Source organism: Lontra canadensis, unplaced genomic scaffold (genome assembly GCF_010015895.1).
Source record: "Lontra canadensis isolate GAN:19392208 unplaced genomic scaffold, GSC_riverotter_1.0 scaffold50, whole genome shotgun sequence".
NCBI classification, from domain to species: domain Eukaryota; kingdom Metazoa; phylum Chordata; class Mammalia; order Carnivora; family Mustelidae; genus Lontra; species Lontra canadensis.
Window position 1 is genome coordinate 2,232,092 of NW_022631044.1, and position 21,865 is coordinate 2,253,956.

The 21,865-nt window shown below is 50.0% G+C and overlaps 1 protein-coding gene across 2 annotated transcripts; it reads right to left on the reverse strand.

Annotated features, from left to right (window-relative positions):
* Positions 1-4,790: 4,790 nt before the first annotated feature.
* On the reverse strand, positions 4,791-13,809 carry NAGK (N-acetylglucosamine kinase). Of its 2 annotated transcripts, none has more exons than XM_032873679.1 (10): positions 13,735-13,809; positions 11,680-11,764; positions 11,421-11,519; positions 10,460-10,601; positions 9,541-9,651; positions 8,729-8,841; positions 7,289-7,376; positions 6,232-6,329; positions 5,670-5,748; positions 4,791-4,995 (listed from the first exon to the last, which is right to left on the reverse strand). In XM_032873679.1, the coding sequence occupies exons 1-10, from the start codon at positions 13,761-13,763 to the stop codon at positions 4,805-4,807; spliced, it is 1,035 nt and encodes a 344-aa protein (XP_032729570.1). In that variant the 5' UTR covers positions 13,764-13,809; the 3' UTR covers positions 4,791-4,804. The 2 variants fall into 2 exon arrangements, with proteins under 2 accessions (XP_032729570.1, XP_032729569.1); XM_032873678.1 differs by having other exon boundaries at positions 7,274-7,376.
* Between the last annotated feature and the right edge of the window lie 8,056 nt (positions 13,810-21,865).

The following is a 21,865-nucleotide window of genomic DNA, read 5'->3' on the forward strand; positions in this document are numbered from 1 at the left end:
TCATCCCTGAGCTGTAACTTGTGTTGGTAGTTTATTCTTTTAGAGCACTCAGTAGTATTCCACTGATGGACAGGCTACATTTTGTCAGCAGGGAATCTTGTAAACTTGGACTTCGGCCCCCTGTGGTCTAAATAGAACCCTCAGAACAGGGGACTCCTGGGCGAGCTGCTGCGAGTGTCCCAGGAACGACTCCTCAGAACCAGCTGTGTCATCAGAGGCTCTGTGCAAGGAGCCGAAGCTGCTGCAGAAATTTTTATCATTTTGCAACTTCTTTTTTATAAGGAATTCTTGTGCTGTCTATACAACAGGATCTTTGAAGCATCTGGTAATTTAATGAGTCTGTTCTGAGTGGACACAAAAGTGAAGCCATCCATACCCTGTTGGCTATTTTACTGTCCAGAACTAAATGGAGGGGAATCACTGAACTTCTGGATACAGTATTGTCTCCATTACAAAGTTGAACACGTATTAAAGATTGTGCTGCCTTTGTTGGATGGATTTGGAGAGAAGGACGATGGCCAGCAGAGAAAGTCGAGAGGAGAAAGGGAGTAGAGCCTGTGGGACGAGAAGCCCCCGAGGGCATGTGTGTGGCTTGCCCGGCTGCCAGCGTGGATGGTGGCCCGCAGCGGCTTCGTGCCTCCAGTGGGCCTACATTTCTACGTCTTCACTTTCGACTTTGATCCCTGTTTCACAAGTGTTTAACAGCTGTTTTTGTTCCTTTTTTCTCCTCTAAATACACACGATGTGGTAGTTATTACTATGTCTTTGGGGGAGGGGCAGGGCTTTACAATCGAAGAAAATGATTTTCATAAAAATAGCAAAAATGGGGGAAAAGTTACTTTTTAAAAATTTTGCTATATAAACCAAATGGCAGCTGTGGAAAAAAGTCTCAATAAAATGAGAATAAAATGCATTTACTTGCTGGCAGTGCTACTGTTTCTTATGGTTGGGTGATTGTGTGTGTGGTGTGTTTTTGTGAGAGTTGTTTCCTTTTTTTTTTTTTTTTTTTTTTTTATTTTAAAAGATTTTATTTATTTATCTGACAGACGGAGATCACAAGCAGGCAGAGAGGCAGGCAGAGAGAGAGAGGAGGAAGCAGGCTCCCCACGGAGCAGAGAGCCCGATGCAGGGCTCGACCCCAGGACCCTGGGACCCCGACCCGAGCCGAAGGCAGAGGCCCCAACCCACCGAGCCACCCAGGCGCCCCAAGAGTTGTTTCTTTTTTTTTAAGATTTATTTATTTGAGAAGGGGCTGGAGGGGTCAGAGGGAGAGGGAGCAAGAAGCTCAAGCAGACTACCTGCTGAGCACAGAGCCTGATACCGGCCTTGGTCTCATAACCTGGAGATCATGACCTGAGCTGAAACCAAGAGACTGGGCCACCCAGGCACCCCTCATGAGAGATTTCTGTCTCAAGATGGATCATGGGTTTAGCTGCATCATTTTCCATTCTAAATAGTGTTACGAAGTGGTAGAAACATTAGTTTGGAAGCTGCAGGCCTGAGTGAATCCCACCTCCAGCACTTTCTTAGTGCCTTCAGCCTGCACCTCAGTTTATCTATAAAGACGCGGCTCCTCCCTCCTAGGACTGCTGTGTAAATTAGACTGAATTTAATTTCAAAATACTGCCCGGCACAAGGAAGGTGCTTAATACATAGTGGCAGTAATCGCAGTCATGTGTACAGCTTTGAACAAAGGTCGTAACAGGAAATCCTTGGACTTGGAAGGAAATTGGATAGCTGTTATCTTCCGGCTTCAGGGGAAAACTGACTCCTATCTGGAAAACAAGGAAAGGTTCTGAATATGCCTTTCAACTACTGCACGAGGTCGAGAGCCTTCTAACTACCAAACACTGTCCTAGGTACCTGGGCTACTGGGTTAACAAGCGGGCATCATCCATTCTATTTGGGGGGGGGGATGTTTGGTAATTCATATTTATTCGGTTTACACCTAACTTGAACCTCCCAGGGATTCTCGGAGGGGCTTTATCATGTGGCAGAAAGATCATGGGACCAGACCATGGCCAGTGCATTTTGCTTTGAGTGCTATTTTTTCTTCGCTGCCTTCCTAAAACCAGGCGGGGAAAGAGCTGAGCAGACTTGCCTGTGGAGCGCTTTCTGAGATACTCTAGTTATGCATACACAAGGCCTGGACTATGCACATCCTTGAAGACGTGTGTCTTACTCACTCACTTAAAACATTTCATTAACCTTACTTGAAGTAGAATACATTACAGAAAAGCAGATATTGTAAATAGGCAGTTCCATAAATTTATGCCAACTTCTCAGTTGGGATAAGGTACTCATTTTTAATCCTCAGAGCACCCTTCCCAGCCGTATGACATTCTGTGTTTGTTGAATGGATGTGACACGAGGAGGCTGTGCTGGTCATGAAATCACCAGGTGGATTATTAAAGCAGCGTGGGCTTCATTTGAGTCCAGTTCTTGTTCTAAGCTCTTGCCTCTGTCACAAGGCTGTTACAGGCGCATCTCTGATGCCTTGATAGGCTGGAATCCCATTAATTGCCCCTTTTATCCAGAAACTTTAAGTGAAAGGGGAAGAAACTCGTAAAAAGTGACTTGGGAAGAAACTCATCAAAAATGACTTTCTGCACCACAACCTCTGGTAACAGAGGCTTACTAATTGGAAAGTAAGCCATTTCATCACATCTCTGGCTAAAGGAGCTAGGAACACATTGGATCTTGTACACTTTTATATTATTTTTTTTAAATGATTTATTTATGAAAGAGACGTGCGTGCTCAAGTTGGGGGAGCAGCAGAGGAAAAGGGAGAGAATCCCAAGCAGACCCCCACTGAGCGCAGAGCCCGGATGCAGGACTCAATCCCATAATCCTGAGATCATGACCCAAACAGAAATCACAAGTGGGTTCTCTCCAAATGAGCCACCCTGGCACCCCACTGCCTTTTTTTTTTTTTTTCCAACTCATGTATTTAATACTTACGTACCAGGACTAAAAAAATCAAAATATGCTCCTTGCTCAGCTCTCCCACTGGGATAGTAGAGCCTCGACAATGGTAAGGAAGAGAGATGGCCATATTCTTGAAGAATATCAACTCTTTGTGTATATTCTATGTATAAACTCTCCACCAATGAGATTTTAGATTCTACATCCAAAATACGGCTTGTTCCTGGTCCCAGGATCATGTAAAAAAACTTCTCCAGGGGCGCCTGGTGGTGCAGTTGGTTAGGTGCCCAACTCCTTTTATGGCTCAGGTTGTGCTCTCAGGGTCATGAGATCGAGCCCCATATCAGACTCTGCACTAAGCATGAAGTCTGAGATTTTCTCTCTCCCCCCACCCCCGCCCCTCCTGCTCAAGCATTCTCTAAAATAAATAAATAAATCTTAAAACACCTTCAAAGTTTTCTGCACATTAATAAGTGTTCTTAGGACTGTGAGATATAGCAAAGACCCCTCCTCTGTGTCTTTCTCCTCACTGCAAGCTTTTTACCAGAAGATGTATGGGATTTGCTGAGAGCTGGCCCCTAGTAGTTTGGACCACAGGAGATGTGAAGATTGCTGGCTATTTCCTCAGAAGGGACTTGGCTTGAGTCCTTATTGCTCAAAATCCTGGCTCGTTGGGTTGGGCTAGGGCCAACAGGAGGAGAGCCACTGCTGCTCTGTTCTACTGTGAAAGAAGTGTCACTTGACTTGAGAAACAAGCATCCAAGACCTCTTCAAGGGCTTAATCAGCACCCAAAAGCTCTAGGGTAGAGCTCCCTCCAGTGCAGATCCTGGACCTCTGCAGCCCAACTCACCCAAGGTATTTGGTAGAAATGAACATTTCCACCTCTTCTTGACCTACTGAATCAGACACCTGATGGAGGAGGAAGACAAAGATCTTAGTTGAAAACAAGATCTAGACTAACTGGTGCACATGTTCCATGCCTTCAAATACCTTATGCTCTGGACACCCAGAGAGGCAGCTATTGTGGGTCAAGATTCTGTCTTCAGTTCACCAAGCACCATGTGCCGCATAAGAGGAAGCTTTGGGCTTGTCTTGACTCATTAAACCAGTAACGGTATCCAGAGGACAGGAGTCACGTTTGCTCTTCATCATTCGTGTCACACAACAAATGCAGGATGTCGTATTATAACCAGAGCCAGGCTATAAGTCACGAGGAATAAACAGGCCACCTAGCTGTGTCTAATTGGCCTTCTTAGATCTCAGTCATCTTCCCAACCTCTCAAGAATGCTTTCATAGGGAAAAAACTGCAACATGTACCACTTACCTATGAGCACCAAATCCAGTGAGGGAATTCTCCCAGACCAGAATGGTCCCCTCTCCTAAATCCTACTGGGACCATCAGGAGAGGGTATGAAGTGTCTAAAGTTACTCCCAGTGATGCTCTCCACAGAGAACACTCAGTTCCAGGAAAAACGGCTGGGCAGGAATCATTACTCACCTGGACAGGAGAAACTGAGGTCACAGTTAACTAGCAGCAGCATGGCGTAGAGGTATGCTAAGGTTGGGGGCAGTGGGGAGGGATGGCACACATGAATTCTCTGCCCAACTGTACGGTGAGCAGATGGCAAACCAAGCACCAAGCAGCAGGGCACAGGGCTGTAAGTTCTGACCTAGAACCGTTCCTGAGCTCTCTGGGATAGCCACTGGCAGATGCACTCAGGATGTACATAGCAAGTGTGCTTGACAACACAATCTAACTGGGGAGTGGATAAAGTGCATTTATTTTCTTTTATATGTGTTTGTTTGTTTGTTTGTTTGTTTAAAAAAAGAAAAAAAAAGCCTCCTTTCCAGCACCCAATGTCTCCAGGGCCAGCCCCCTAGGAGAAGGTGTGAAAGTAGAAGGCAACAGCGTTGGAAGCATAGTCCATGGGGAGGCGGTGCCCGATGTGCCTGGCCCCGAGGCTGGCCCCACCCAGGGCAGATGAATGTCGCAGCTTCAGTAGGGTGAAGCCAGAGAAGGAGTTCTGGGCCTGGGTCTCTCGGCCCTGGGTCAGCGCCAGAAGGAAACCTGAAGGGAGAGAAGGCAGAGGGCAGAGGTGAGAGTAGACCGGCTCTCCCCGGTCAAGACCAGGAGAAGGTGGGACAGTGACATGGAGGAAAGGGAGAAGCCCTTTCCCTGACCCCCCTCGGGCCCTGAGGCATTCCTGTGCAGGTCCCCAAGAGGCCCATGCACCAAGTCCCTAACAGGCAGGGCACCAGGGGACAGGAACCCAGTAATGGACTTTGGATACTAGAGCCTGCAGCCAGCAGGTACCCAGTGCTGGGAACTCCAAGAAAGCAAGGGGGTCCTCCCAAATGCTTCAGAATGTCTAAAGGAAACCACACAGCTACGTGAACCAACGCTGCAAGGGTGAAGAAGGCCCCTCTTCTCCCTTCTGGCTGCAACTGTGTTGACTACAGAGCTCACCACATGCTGGCCAGAAGCTCTGATCTCAAGGGAGGTCTGTCTTTAATTTTTAAGAAGTGGTGTGTCTTTAATAAACCCTTTAAAAAGAACATCTTTTAAGAGTGGGAAGCTGGGTGAGACACCGTAAAAAGGCTCCCTGGCAGACTGTGGGCAGAGGGCTGTGGCCTGTGCAGGCCTCAGGAGCCAGGTCTCAAGTCTTCCTTGTCCTTGCTGGGACAAGCAGCTTTCCCGAGTAACCCCACCCTCGACCCGTCTATCACCCACCCCAGGCTCACCTTTCTTCAGCAGCTCCCAGCTCTTCCACACAGAGCCCACACACAGGATGGGGAGGCCCATCTCCCCCTGGAATAAGACCTGGCAAAGAGCAGAAATGGACACTGGGGGTGACCACACCTCTCCAGCGCTGAAGCGGATAGTCTCTTAAGACCAGCCCACCCGCTCCCAGATACTCTCCCTCTAGCCAAGGTGGATTGAAGAAAAGGGTTGAAAAGGGAGGAAAACAGGGAGACTCAAAAAGTTGAGAGACAGAATGGAAAGGAAAAAGGGTGAAGTAACAATACAGAGGCAGGAAAGAGAAGGGAGGGAAATGGATGGAAACATGCACCGTGTTAAAGCAGTGGACTATATATAAACACAAGCTTCGGGCCAGCCACAGAGGGGAGGCACCAGACCCGAGAGCTCTTACGTGTTAGAGACTATACGGAGTTCTTCTTACACCCTAAGTCCATTTAAAATCATGCCCCTCTTTACAGAGTTTGATGGGACAGTCTCATCCCTAATGGGAAAAGAGCCAGATCTGGCCCAGCAACATCCAGATTTAGTTTCCCATCAACTTACCGGGTCGATCTCAGGCAACACTGCCACCACGTGTCTGCCCAGCATCTCCCCAGCCTTCCTGAAGATAAACCGGGAGAGGGCGTCCCCCTCCCGAGCACCTGGGGCGGGATGAGGGGGAAGGGAGCTGGTGAGTACCTGTTGCAGGGGAGAAACAGGAGGAGCACCTAGAGCTAGCAAAGCTCTAAATTAGGAATGGATGCCCACCTCATGGCATGTAGGGACGCAAGCCTCCAAAAGTGGTCCTCCATCCTTACTGCCCTGCCCCCACCAGGTACTTCCACCCGAGCAGGGGGTGTCCTGCCCTGAGGTGGGTCACTCCAGGCGCAGAAAAAGGGCAGCCCCCACTAGAGGAGCACAGTAGCATCTGGTCTGTACTCCAGCTTACCGAGTCTGTCCCCGAAGGTGTCTCACCTCTGGGGACCCTACTTGAGCAGCGGGCTGGCGTGCTCCTGCCCCACCCACCATCCAACAGTCTGCGGTCTGCCCCCTGCCCAGCTCTGCTCCAAAAGGGCCTCAGTACAGCAAGATCTAAGAGAGGCCTACAATGCCGTGAGGCTGCAGGAACCCAAGTGAGGGGAGTATGAACCTTATAGTGGAGAAACAGCACTATGGAGACAAGCAAGCCCTATGGCTTAGCTTTTCCTGAGCATAAGCACCCCCCCAAACCCACCATGCCAAACCTCTCTATGATCTCCTAGTTCTTCAGATATCATTAGTTTTTGTTTGTTTGTTTTAATTACAGATTTGCCCAAAGGACAACTGCTTCATACATTTCTCAGAAACAGACACACGGCCTCCCCAAGCCATGACAGCCATCAAGAAAAACAGAGATAATATAAAACAATTATCAGTACACCCCACATGTCCTTCTGGCTCCAGCCCAAGGCCTCCTAGTACCAAGTTGCATTTAATCCTTGTAATGACTTCAGAGAACAGAAGTCACTTGGTCAAAAGGAAATTAGCTTCCAGTTCTCCTATGAACCCCATTCAGCCCCATAATGAAGGAAACCTTTGGGGAACAAAACCAAATAAAACCCTGTACCCCCCTCTCCAGTACCTTCTGCAATTTTCTGGCAAAACCCAGCAAATCGGCATTTATCAAAGTCCCTATAAAGGTGGGTGAGGATTCCTAGCCGGTCTGATACCTGAGAGACAGAGAAAGGGGCACAGAGAATCATTAGAAGCAAAGGAAAATGTGCAGTCTGCCCACCCAAGTTGATCTTCCTGATGTCTCTGAGAAGCTGGAATAATGTTTGTTTTTTTAAGCTCTAGAGAGTACAAAGATTTGAGACTTCTCATTTGAGGGAGGTTCTTTGTTTTCCCCACATGGATCCCAGCACTCCTTATAGATGAGCCTGGATACATACAGCACAGGGCACAGATCTGTGAGCACCAAAGTGTGTTCTGTAGTTCTTAGAGGTGCTCCTGAAAAGATTTCTTTGGTGAGAGGCATCTAAGGACTACTGCATGTCGCAACTCTCCAAGTCACAGGATGCATTCGCAAATTAAAGGCCCTGTGAAGTCCTGCACCGAGAAATCTGCTCGTTTCTCCCAAACTTCTCTGACCACAGAAAGTCCTTTTCTCAGCAAATGGCCTCTGCAGGTCCTAAGGGAGGAGCACTTCCCCAGAGCACACACTAAAACGAAGAAGGGGGGCTCTCAATGTGAGCACTTACAGCAATACAGTAAGCATATTCTGCACACAATCTCATTTACTCCTTGTAATGACTTTGTGAGAACGCCTAAGGGTAATAGATGGGCATGGCAGACCGACCAACTGGGTTTAGAACCAATCTGTTGGGTTGGGGTAGCTTAATTGCACCTCCCACAGCAGCTACTATTGAAAGGGATTTGTCTTCCTCCTCCCTCCCTATACAGATCTACCTTCCAGCATCTCTAATCTCCTTCCTTGAGCCCATCCCTAGCACACAGAAGCAGCTGCTGTGCATAGAGGTCTGTTGGGTAGACTTACCTTCCTCCACCTCTTCCCTTTTACTTTGGGTTCAGCTAAAAATAGCTTTTTCCTACTCCACTACCAATAAGCATGGCCCAGACTGAGGAAAGCCCTGGGTAGGAGGCTATACCTCCCCCAAGAACCCTCCCTCTTTAACGGGTTCTCCTCCCTGACCCATATGGGCCGGAAGCAGTTCAGTCTGAGTACCCTGCCTCCTGATCTCACCCAGCACTTCTCGCTCCAGCCTGAAACGGCATCTACCCTCACCTCCCAGCAGGGCCTAGCTGCCCAAGCATGAATTCTAGCTAACCACTTGGCCCCAGCCTGCCCATTCCGCGTGCCTGACATTCTCCTCTTGGTACACACCACCCACGTCATCATGAATCCTGTCCTCACCTAGAATTTCTCCATCCTCCAGCTCTGACCCACAATTCACCCCAACTTCCCTCCAGCTCACCCAGTTCTTCTCCTACATTCACTCCTGCTCAGTATCCCACTGCCCCATCCCAGGGGCGCATGTTCACCAGAGGCAGGGGAAGGTACCTGGAAATAGTCAAACATGATGTATTTCATGAAGCCAATGTCATGAGGAGCCGCCTCCAGGTTGTCGATAGAGTCAAACACTATTTTCACTGCTTGGTGTGCAATCCAGTAGGCTGTGGAGGGCAGAGAGGGCTGAGATGGGACGATCTCCCTGAGTCCACAGATCAGGAAACTCAGACCTAGACAGGTTAGTGACCAGCTTGGGTATTACAGCAAATTAGGTGCCCCGATTTCAACTGTATGACCAATCCACAAAAGGGAAGCAAGGGGGAAAACAATAGGTAAGGCCAAGACACACCAGCTCCTACCCAAAAACAAAGACAAGGAGAGTCCACTGTCACAAAGACCACTGCAGTCACTGCCATGAGCTGGCCCCAGAGGCCCCTAGGTGTACCTGCTACCTACAAAGAGGTCATGCAGGAGGAGTTTCTATAGCCCTTTCCTATTAGCAGACTGGTCCAGCATGTCCTGGCACCTGTGGCCTTAACCTTCATAGTGTCAGTTCCTCCCTAAGGATTCCAAAAGTCAACACAGGTGGGCAACAACTATTATACCGAGGCTTGAATCTGAACCTGGATACAGATCACTGCTGCAGACCAAGGTCGGCCACTCGTCCAAGGTCAGCCATGAGTCTGCCATCTGCATCTCTATGTTCTCTCAGTCATTACTCTGGACTCAGAGGATCTTTTCAGGAGCTATCCCCGGAGAGCCACAAAGGGTTAGTGGCCAAGGGCAGGGGAGAGGAAGACAGAGAGCTGCCGGAACGGAAGGGTCCAGGGCCCCAGAGCCAGGCCCGGCTGGCATGGACTCACCTGAGCCCTCGTCCCCCATCATGTGGCCCCAGCCACCACAGCCACTCTTCGAGCCATCGGGGTTGATGAGCTTACAGTTGGAACCTGTCCCAGAGATGAGCACAATCCCACCTGGGGAAAGAGCATGGGGAGGCTCAGTGTGGCCAAGGCCCTGCACGGAGCACAAAGCTTCTGACTGAGGAAAGAGGGTAGAAACCAGCCCCGGGATCACCACCCAGTCTCGTACAGAAATGTGAGCCCAGCTAGTTTCCCACCTGAAAGTGGATGGCCTGAGTCTCAAAGAAGCTCCAATCTATACAGAGCCCTTCTCTGAGAGACGAAGAGGAACATAAGCCAGTCTCCTTGCCAAGCTATGTGACTACCTGCCTTACCACATTATTTATTAAGAGCCAGCGATCATGCTAGACCCTGTTCACACAGTGATACTCATTCAACATCCTAAATCTCATTTGTGAATACAGTTGCCTCCATTTCATACAGGAGGGCATTGAAACCCAAGAGTTCCATAACTTCTCTAAGATGGTACTGCTCGTAAAACAGGAGCAGAGCTTCAAATGCCGACCCACCAGGTGCTGCTGGCGGCAAGAAGAACCAGGCCTTTTACACTAGCACAGAGCTCCGCCCAGTTTTCTTCTTGGCCCTTAACTGCTCTCCCAGCCAGCCTCACCCCCGCACCACCCCAAGGGCTCCCTCCTCTGGAGCAGAGTCTCCGGGCTGACAGATACAGTTCTGCCCCCCACACCTTCTGTCCAGTTAGTGCTCTGGCAGGGGGACTTAAGCCAATAAAAAGAGCACGGAGAAGAGAGCGGGTTGTGCTGGAGGCCACCTTCCGGGTACTGCGGGACAAGTTCCATCAGCTCCAACTAAGGGGCTTTCCCCAGAAAACCAGTTCTCAACCTCACCCCGCCCTCCTCCTCACCAGCCTCCGTCGCTGTGGCGATGGAGCCCGCGGCGTCTGTGGTAATTAAGTAGCTGTCGCTCAGGTGGGGAAATCGGTTCTTCAGCTCCTCTGTCAGGACCCTCAGTGCGTCCTCCTGCTCCCCACCGCTCAGGGACAAGCCCTAGGCCACGTGGGATGGGAGCGAGTGAGCAGGGTGACCAGACCCAGCTCCCTTCTCCACCCCCTCCCTTCCTGGTGTCTACCCCAACTCTCTCTATCTGGGCACACCCTGCTTAGCCAGCTCCAGTCCTCCAGCCGCCCCACACGATGACCCACCAGGTGCTGCTGGCGGCAAGAAGAACCTGGTCTGGGAATGAACCCAGAGAGAGGACTCAACACTGCCAAGTTTGGGGGGTGGGAGGGTCAGCAGTGCCCTTAACGGAAAAGTTAGGCAGGAGAGCAAGCAGAGGAGGTGGGCTTGGTGTGGACTACAAGGGGCTTAGCTGTGCCTGCAGAACTGTCACTGAGGCTACCGCCAGGGGGCAGTCGGAGCCCCAGCAACTGGAGAGAAACATCCGAGCTGAGACTCACAGCGGACATTTAAACATTCAAGGAGTGCTTACGGGTCAGGCTATACGCTAAGCACTTTGGGATGTACCATGCCATTATTCTTAGCTGACCACTGAGGTAGCTACCGTTACCTGCATTTCCCAAATGAGACCGAGGCTTGGCGGAGGTAAGTAGCCTGCTAAGGGTCTCACAGATGTTGAGTGACAAAACTGGTATTCAAACCAGGGTCTCTGTGGTTCTCCAAAGCCCTGGGCTCTTCCCATCCTTATGGCTTGTAGGTGACAACTGAAGCCATAATAATGAGTGAGAATATGTGTTTCTAGACCAGAGACTAAGCCCTCAAGGCCTTTCATCCTGCAGTCCTCAGATTCACCTAGGCAAAATCGCTGTGTTTCTGTGCCTTCATTCCCGGGATCGACCCCAGACTCACCAGGCTTCGTAGAGGGACCAGAGGATCCAGCCCTGCTTCCAGTTTGGCCCTGTTCACCATCTCGTTGATCCTCTCCACACACTTGTCTATCCCGATTAGCTGGCCCCAATCAAGGGAAGGAGGAGTTACAAAGTCTTGCATGACCCATGCTGCCCCTACAGGCTGTTATACGCGGCCCCAGCCACCATCTTGATGGGAGTTACAGAGAATAAAACCACAACCACAGCGAAACCCACCGGTCCCTCAGTGTGGTCTTTACCCAGTGATTTGTGCTGAGTCCATCTGCTTCTGCCACAATCTGCCCATCCTCTGACAGTAAAAGGACCTTGGACCGTGAGCCTCCCCTAGAGAACACAAAGGGGCACTCAGTCTTGCTCAGACAAACCTGCAGGGAGAGCTAAGCTCCAGGGGTCCCAGTCCCAGGCAGAGCCCAGGTGACAGCTTTGCCAAACCCAATTCCCATTCCCAAGCCCACTTCTGTGTTCTGGTTTGATGTGCTCCTGGACTGCAATGTTGCTTCTGCTCAGCTTCCCTCAGGGATGTCCTACTTATCCTGTAAGTCCCTACTTCTCTATCACCTAGTCCTTGAAACCTCTGACGCGTGGCCTACCGCCACAGCTCCATTCATTGGGCCACATCAGTGTCCCCATAAATTGTAGAGATTCTGGTAAGAGCCTATAGTTGTTTTTCTGTCTCCCTCTCACGAGACTACAATCTCCACTGTGCCAAGCTCCAGATCCTTCATCCATTTTCCTGCTTGGCACAGGCCAACACTCAGGAAATGTGACTAAAAGGGAGCGGCGCATGTCTCTGCTTCTTTCATAATAGCTAAAGGTCGCCCTTCAAGATCCAGCTACAGCTGCCAAATTCTTCAAGACACCCTCAGGAGAAACACTGACGAGAGGGCAGAGAGAGTTTATACCTACTTAAGCAACCAAATGGGGAAATGCTTATTACTGGGGGAAATGGTAGTTTGGATGGAGGTCTGTGGTGGTGTGATGTATGTTTCTTTATTGATCAGAACTCTTGGGAACATCAGAAAAGGACACTAAAGACCTGCTGATCAACCTCAAAGGTGACAAGAAGTTTCGAGGGGTAGTTAATGAACAAGGAAGGCAGCAAATTCAAAGTCCAAAAGAATCTCTTGACAATCTAGAGAAACAGGTCATATCTTACACATGAATGTAACAGTGATGAGCCCAAGCTCCTATACTGATTTTTTAAAAGTGCAATAGATGCAGGATAAGGGAGATCAACCTTAACAATTTACATTAAAAAATAAATAAATAAAAAGACATGGGGGTCTGTGAGTCTGCACAGCACACAACTAATCCTAATCTCGGATTCAAAAGTAAGTATCCAGGCTGTGACAAGAGCCACTCTCTATTTGCCCAGATTTCACACCCAGATTCACAGGATGCTTTCGCTGGCAGGGGACTTGTCATTCATCCCTCTTCTCACTATACACATGGGGTAAATGAAGCCCAGATTGGGCAAAAGCCTTGCCCATAGTCCTAGGAAGAAGCCTTATTACAAAAAGTCCAGGAGGAAGGGGGGTTGGGAGAGGGGGGGTGGGGTTATGGACATTGGGGAGGGTATGTGCTATGGTGAGTGCTGTGAAGTGTGTAAACCTGGCGATTCACAGACCTGTACCCCTGGGGATAAAAATATATGTTTATAAAAAAAAATTTTTTTAAAGATAAAATTATACTCTTTTTTAAAAAGAAAAAAAAAAAAGTCCAGTAAGCAAGTTTCTAAGAAGGAAAAATGTAAGAATGACGGAGGGTTCCATCTGGAATGCTGACAAGAACGGGGTGTTCCAGGCATCAGGACAGGCTAGCACTTCGGCTGGCTGTTGTAGCTACCAGATCCCCTCTGGCAAGGGTCTTTGTCCCCCGCTTCCACCACACTCCCACCCCCCACCCCCTCCAGCAACTTCACACCTGACACCTGTTCAAGCTCAACTCTCTCAGCGATCCTGAGCTTCTAGATCTGGCGTGGGGAGGGGGGGAGGGGACGGTGAAGTGGGTAGTTCGTGGGAGAAAGGGGTGTGGTTGCGCCGTGAAACATAAAAGACCCCCCGCGCGCGCCTCGGGTGTGGCCGTGTACTCCCAGAGTCCCGCAAGTCCTCGGGCACTGCCGCGCGTGCACACACCCCTCCACCGCAAGGCCCAGCAACTCAGAAGCCCAAAGTGGCCGGACCCTAAGGTGGGAGGTCACCAGCATGCCAGCCTGGCCCCGGGCTTCTCGCCTTTCGCCCTCCGGCCGCTTCTCAGCCGCCCCTCCCGGACTCTCTCCGCTAAGCCGCACTCACCCCTCCACGCCGCCGTAGAGTGCCGCCATGCCCGAGCTGCTGCCGCCGCCCAAGATGCGGCAGTTTGCTCCTCTTCGCCCCCCCCACCACCCGGCTTGCTGGGCGCCGCCCCCCGTCACGTGCGGGGCCGGGCCGTGCAGTTGACTGGGTATGGAGTTTGCGCGGGGCGGAGCGGGGCGACACTCCCAGACCGCGCGAGCGCTGTCCCCAGCTGCTCCTCTAGATGCCGGCTCGCTGCCTCCGCACCTCTTGCACCCTGCCTTCGGAGATGGATGCGGGATTCCAAGCGCAGGAGCCAGAAGGGGGTGTCCGGCTCCCACCCACTGGACAAGTCCCTGCCTTACCCACGCCCCGCCCCGCCCCACCAGCGCCTGGAAGATGCCGACAGCTCCGCCTTCCGCGTTCGCACTGCTCAAGAGCCCTGTAGACCCGGGGTGATCAGTGCGTCGCTGTGCAGGCGGGCGCTCCGCGTAAGGGATGGAGGAGGAGCTACCTTAAAAATTCGGCTGTGAAAGGCTCCTGGGTGGCTCAGTCGGTTAAACATCTGCCTTCTGCCTTTCGCTGGGGTCATGATCCCAGTGTCTTGGGATAGAGCGCTGCACAGGGCTTCTTTGGGATGGGGAGCCTGCTTCTCACTCTCCTCTGCCTTCCGCTCCTCCTGCTTATGCTCTCTCTTGCTCTGTCAAATAAATAAAATCTTTAAAAAAAAAAAAATTAGGCTACTAGGGGCGCCTGGGTGATTCAGTGGGTTAAAGCCTCTGCCTTCCGCTCCGGACGTGATCCCGGAGTCTTGTGTTCAAGCCCTGCATCAGGCTCTCTGCTCAGCGGGGAGCCTGCTTCCCTCTCTCTCTGCCTGCCTCTCTGCCTACTTGTGATCTGTCTAATAAATAAATAAAATGTTTAAAAAAAATTAGTCTACTAGAATTGAACCTTGAAAGGAGAAGAGCTCTGGAGGCTGCCCTTGCAACGCACTGAAGTAGCTGTCAGCCCTTAGCACCTGCTTAGTTCAATTCTTTGTGCTGGGTATTTGCAGGGATAAAGAAGAGAAACCTTTTTTTGCCCTCCAGCCGTCATCCCACTCTTCCTTCCACGGGATTGGGAAAGGGGAAAGGGAGCGAGAAGTGGGCTAGCCAGGTTCAGAAGCTGGGCTGGGGCTCCTGCAAGCCTCTGTGGTCTGCTCTGGGCTGTTCTGGGCCAAGGGTGGGGACTTGTCAGGCCAGGAGGGAGGTCAGCTGCCCTTGGCATCTCTTAAGGAACTTCAGCCTTCCGGGCCAGTCCTTCTAGGGCAGTTCTCAAACTGTCCTGGTCTCTGCTCTGCCTGCTCCCCAACCCTGGAGGTAGCTTCTGCCTTCTGTGAGAGAAACCCTGCACTAGTAGCTTTCTTTTCCTGATAGCCAGTTGGGTCTGGTTATGTTTTGGTGTGAACCTTTGGTGTATATGTGCTCTCTTAGACTGGAAGAGAAGAGTCTTTACCACACGAGATACTTATTTGGGACGCTGAAACACTACAGTGTAACCCTCAAGGGTAGTTGAAAAGTAAATCACTACTCAGAAAATACCAAAGAGAGAGGCAGGATTTTTTTTTTTTTTTGATGCCCACCTGTGTCATTTACATCTGCAAAACATCAGAGCTGGAAGGAGCTTAATCCAACACACGTTTTTAGAATAATGGAACTCCTAGATTCTGGTGGGCTTAAACTGGGCAGGATTTTTAGAGGAGATGGTAGGTGGATTTAGAAAGGACTGTGCTGGGGTGCCTGTGTGGCTCAGTGGGTTAAAGCCTCTGCCTTCAGCTCAGGTCATGATCTCAGGGTCCTGGCTGGGATCGAGCCCCACATCAGGCTCTCTGCTCAGCAGGGAGCCTTCTTCCCTCTCTCTCTCTCTGCCCCTCTGCCTACTTGTGATCTCTCTCTCTCTCTGTGTGTGTGTCAAATAAATAAAATCTTTAAAAAAAGAAAAAAGAAAGGACTGTGCCTTTTTGCACACTAGCGCAGTGAGCCCTGGGACCTGTATGTACCGTAGTTTCCCTTTGTATTGCTTGTTTAGAAAAGGAAGCAAAAGAAAGAAAAAAGGAAGCAAAAGAGAAAGTGCCCAGATTCAAAGACAAGGATTGAGTTCACCCCTTTACTAACTTTACTAGCTGAGGACCTTGAGTGAAAAATACACAGTTGCTGCTGCTTTTCATCTACAAAATGGAGATGATATACATCCACCTACCCAGACTAACACAAGAGTTAAATATCAGAAGGATTTTGGAAACCTTAAACTACACAGATTTTAACTAATTTTACTTATATTACTAATTACTGTGTGCTGCCTAGCACAGTGGCTCACATGGGACTACTGAACACTTGAAATGTGGCTAGTGTGCTTGAGATTGTAAAAATACAGAATTGCAAAAGAAGCTAACAGAGATCAGCCTTGAAAACCCTTTGAGTGGAGAAACCCAGTCTAGTCACACACACAAGGCTTAATTTAGCTACTCTTGCAAGACTAACTTGACCTGGGTCATATGTTGCTTAAGCCTCTGGAAATCATTAGCACAGCTTGAATTGTTTCCCAAGATTCATAAGAGGTAACCCCTGGCCAATTCCTTATCATTTAAGAAAATTTTAATGTTACCACTGTACAGGCTGCTTTTAGGCAAACAGGCTTGAGTGATGGAATGTAGGAAGTGTTATGCCTGAGTTTTCGCGTCCCAGAGACCACCAAGGAGCCAAACACCGATGCAATCACACAAGGGTTTATTTGACAAGCTTAAGCGTGGGCCCAAGTATACCCGACGCAGCGGAATAGGGACTTGGACCCCGAGCTTAGTTAAGGCAGGGGTATTTATGGGTTCCTGTTATTAAAGCAGGGTAGGGATATCTGAAACCAAAGTAGGGTGGGGCTTACTTAAAGTAGAGTGGGGCTTCCTGAAACTAAAGTAGGGGAAAGGTCAGCCCTTGGGCACAGGGGTCTGAGCTGGCTGTACTTATGCTAAGGCTAAACCTGAGGTGGGATGGCCTTGATTTTTCTCGGCCTCCACAGGAAGGGCCCCGCAGCGACCATTTGGCTGAATACAGGCAGGCTGATCGGCTGACCACTGACCGATAAGCTACTTAAAACCAGGCATAGTTACCAAAGAAGGGAGGATTCCGTATGTCACCACACCTCACCTCCCACCTTTAGAAACAGCCCCCACTCACTGCCTCACTGCTGACCGCCCCCCCTCCTCTGCTGTACTAGGGCCCCTCCCTTGCAGTGTATTCAATAAACTACTACCTCCTTTGTTCTGCCTCACTTCCCAGCCACCAGCTTCCATGGGATCCTCCCCCACCATCCGATTGAGATATACCCCATTCAGACACGACAATAGACAATAACCAATCGCAGTAAAGAATAAACAGTCACTGTCTTCTCACTAAATAAGCTGTTTTATAACAATGTATCTTGGAGCCTCATTCCACATTTTGGCTTGAGTGCCCCTGGTTTGCACACTGTCTTTTGGGGCGGGTGTGCAGTAAACTTGTATGAATTACTACTTCAGTGATTCATTGGTTTTATCTCTGTTATTTCTGAGCCTTTAACAGCGTTGTCCATCATAGTTCTATAAAACTCTTTCATGTACTTTTATCTCGTTTCATTATTTTCTTAAAGATTTTATTTATTTTTAAGAGGAGGGGGGCAGAGGGAGAGAGAATCCAGAGCCGACTCCTTGCCAAGCACAGATCCCCAGGTGGGGCTCGATCTCACAACCCTGAGATCATGACCCGAGCCGAGACCAAGAGTTGGGTACACAACCAACTAAGCCACCCAGGTGCTCCTTGTTTGATTATTTTAACAACCCCATGAAAATACCAGCGAATTTTAACCACCTATTACAAGCGAGGATGCTGAGGCTGTGAAGTCAAAGCCATTAGCCTAGGCTCACACAGATGCATGTTCCTCACTGTGGGTGTGCTTGTTACAGGAAGGAAATAAAGATGTTGCAATACATACAAGTGTTAACCTCTATTTAACTTTGTACAGTTTAATGGCCCTTTTTACTGGGCTTGCAACATCCCCACAACTGCCCCTATGATGCTCATGTGGTTGGTAAAGTCCTCTTCTTCAAGCCACAGTCTTGTTCTTTGTCCCCATCGTTCCAGGGAGGCCCGATTTCCAATGGGGGGTGGGGGTGGGGCAGGCAAAAGGAATAGCAGGAAAATATCTTCCCTCCCAAATCCGCTTGATTTGGGTCAGAGATCTTTGGGACCCAAGGTCCTCTACAGGTTGTGTTGACTTGGTTCATGAAAGCACAACCACATCTGTTTTCACTCATTGTATTTCCAGGGCTAACCTCAGTCTAGGGCACAGGAGAGGAGGTCCGTAAACAGTTTTGAGAGTGCTTATAAACCATAAAGCACTGTATCCCAGTCCTAAGAGGTAGTAAATGCCCCACTGTAAATTAAAGAGGGGAACAATAATTCTGTAGCACAGACAATCTGCCGAACAGATTGGGGAGGAAAAAAATGTTTGGAGAAAACAGTAGGGAAACTGGCCTGAGGAAGCAAGAATTGGAGAAGGGGTCAAGGGGCCTCACAGGGATCCAGCCCTAATCTGTCCTGAATTGGGAAGTTGTCAGCACAAGGGCGACCTCAGCCCTTTGCCCAGGATCCTTAATCTGGCAGGTTCCATATAGCAGGACAAGTAGAAGGGAAGAGCCTGGAGCAGGGAGATATTCAGAAGGCTGGGACCATGGCCCCAGGCAAGAGTGAAATGAACAAGGAAGTGATGAGGGACAGGGTGGAGCAGAAGTCAGGAGAAGGGATCCAAAGGGTGGGTGGGGGGGTTCATGCTGACCTTTCCCTCTATTGATCTGGAACGAAGGCAGAGACAAAGCTGGAGCTGACTTTCCACCAGTGAAAGGAGAGGCGTAAGGAGCTGCCTTACTAAAGGTGGAGATGGGACTCCCGGGCTGGCAGCTGGAATGCAAGAGAAGGGTTCTTCCAGACCTGCAGAACAACCGGGAATAAGACAGAAGATGAGAGGAGGGGTGTGGGGGGCAGAGTGCAGAAACAAGTATAGGCGGGTGACTATAAATATAAATGGTGTGGTCTTCTAGTCTCCTGCCCCTGCATTGGAAGGTGTGGGTTCTCAGGCCAGTGCAGCAACCCCAGAAAATCAGGTTGGCAGTGTTATGCCGGAACAGGCTCACACTGGCTCACAAAGAACTAGCTGGGCACATCTTTTCTCACTTCCAATAGGTGATATCATATTGCAGCTCAAAATTGTCACAGTGGGAATATTTACAACACAGGAAGCAGTAACCGCTCTAAATCAGGTGATGGTTGGCTTCCAGAAAGCTGGCTGTTAAACATTTACCAGCACACACTGGGCACATATGCTTTATGTGTGTGAGACGTCTGTGCCCTGGGTGTATCAGTGTACAAGTACATATATGAAAGTGTGCACCTGTGTCGTGGGTCCACGTTTTTACAGATCACAAACTCAGGAGTGCGAACCTGCAACTATGTTCTACCACCGAGTTGAATTTCTATCTCAGTCCTCCGCTCCTAATCGAACCATGTACAGGGGAGCTCAGTCATTCAGGTTTCAGTCTAGACCTAACGCTCAGCCTCCTCCTCCTCCTCGTGGCTCCCATGTTTGCATCTGAGGGCCAGGATCACACAGCAGACAGCCCCAGGAGACGTGGCCACGGCAGCTGCTGAGATGCCCAGTTCGCCTGCCTGGGCCTCCAACCAGTCTCCATCTCTCGTGGTTTTTAGAACCTGTCCACTTGTCAGGTTCAGAGGAGTGTGTGTTTCCTTCCTTCTGGGCTCCTGGACTCTCCCTCCAGGCTGCTGCCTCCAGGATTAAGGGGTGAGGGGAAGGGAAGGAGCATCATGTTGCCTAACTAAGATGAATGGCAAGCCTGTCTTAGAGAGACCAGAACGTCCCCAAGTCAAGGGCCTCATAGAGGGCCAACCCAGGGTTTGAACTTAGTTCTTTCTGACTCTAATGCCTTTCCACTCCACCAGGCTGCCTCAGTTCCCGGTGGATTAGGGGCACTCGGTACATGCTTTTGTATAACTGTCCCTCAGAACAATGCATTACTTAAAATATAACCCATGAGAAATTCTACTAGTTACCAAGCATGTTTAGACATAGCCTCAAGAAAAACACATACTGGCAACAGGCCTCTGGGGGAGAGGACAACATAGGGCCTTGAAGCCGAGCAGCTGGGAACGCCTGGCCCGCTCAGGGCAGACGACCCCTGCTTCATTTTTCTGTTATCTCCCCTCCCCCCCAGCACCTGTGGCTAATTAGATAAGTCCTTTAAATGTGCTTGCTAGAAACCATAAACTTTCCACTGCTTGACCAGACTTATTTTGCCTTCCTTCTTGTTTATCTACAAGGTATATAATTAAAGTGTAGCCTTCTTCAGCTCTTCTGTTGATTACTGTCTATATCTAATAAAAACGGGACTGAGGAATTGTTCGGGGCAACAGTCTTTTCTACTGTTGTCCTCTGCTCCCTTTCTCTCGCAGCTGACTTGTTTGTGCCTCATTCTTCTCCCGTGCACCGTCAGGAAGCGGTACTTTTGATCATGATGGATTAGGCCACTGATTCTCAAAGAAATCGTAGAATTCCAAATCCCAACATCTGACCCTGAGTCAACTTTTCCCTGCCCTGTCACTGAGGTACTGCAGGAAACCCAGAAATAAGTGTGTGCAGAGGGTGGGTTGGGATGCTGACCTTCCTCTAGTGGATCTGTGACACAGCCAGGGGCCCAAGTCTCACCAGCTTCCGCTCCCTGGCCTGTCCCATTCCCTTATCAGGATCTCTTCTTCAGCACCTAGCTGGAACCCTAGACACAGAACTTTCTGAGCTACGGACATTCTGGGTCCCAGGAGAGAAGGGCAAAGGGTCCAGTGTTAGGATGGGCTATGCAGGTTGGTCAAGGCTTAATATGTGAGGAGCCACTGAGAGCAGCCTGGCAATAGCAGTTTTTTCCCTCTTGGCAGCTGAGAGGAAGGTGCTGGTAATAATGGAAGCAGGGAGGCGAAGAAGGCCCTCTGCCCACCCCACCCACTTTACAGTGGAGAGACCTCTTCCAGAGGCCTGTTCTGGGAGCATCACACCTCAGGGCTGGTCTGTGCTCTGCCAACCACTGATGTGTACTTCATTTCCCAAATCCTGTCATTTCGAGAATGTGATCTACATGGAATATTTTGCACCTAGCACAGTTCCCCAGAAGTTCATCCCGGCGGTGATACATCTGGAGAGCTTCTTCCCATGGCTGAGCAGCGTTCCACCTATGCATGTAGTGTATTTCTTTCTGGTGAAATATTTCACACATACAAACATCTATATAATGGCCATAAAGTTTCTGAAGTTGTGGCTCCTTATCTGTGAACCCTTGAGCCTCACAAAAGGACCTGGAAAATCAGGAGAAACTCTATGTGTTTGGCCCCCCACCCTCGAGCTCTTGTGGCTGAGTATCCCTCTCCAGGCTGGGGGTGACTGTCTGCTGGAAAAGGGGCTGATAAGAGCCCAACCTCCTGAGCCTGAGGGGATCAGGACCTCAGGAGGGAGAGGAGGTAAAGAGACTTCTGCCGGACTAGGGCCTTTCTCGACTAGAGCCTCCATTTCTGCTCAGACTTCTGGTGGACAGAGGCTGGAGCAGACAACTGCCAGTCGAGGCTGGGCAGGGCCCCCTCTCAGGGCAAGTCACCACTGTTCCAGCACCAGCTGCTACACAAGGATGAGACAAGTGCGAGGGCAGTCCAGGATCAGACAGGCCTCTGCCAACAGGGCTTCTAGAAGGAGGTGGGAGTTCAGGACAGATACCTCTGGGGCTTTGTTTCCTGGATGGGAGCCTGGCTAGGACCCCCTTAGCAGGCACTGAGTGTCTGCATTTGGGCGTATGGTAAGCAGCTCAAGCCTTGGACTGGGTCCCGGCCTCCAGGAAGAGGCCACACAAGAGAAGGGACAGTCCCTAGAGTCAAGTAGAGCGAGAAGAGTGAGGAAAACAGAGGCTGGGAAACTTGCTCCAGGGCAGGCAGCTGTTCGGACTGGTTCTGACCCTCCCTACAAGAGGCCCCAAAGACTCCCTTTGTAGCCCAAGCTCCCATCTCCCAGCAAAACCCTCCCTGAGGGTTTGCCA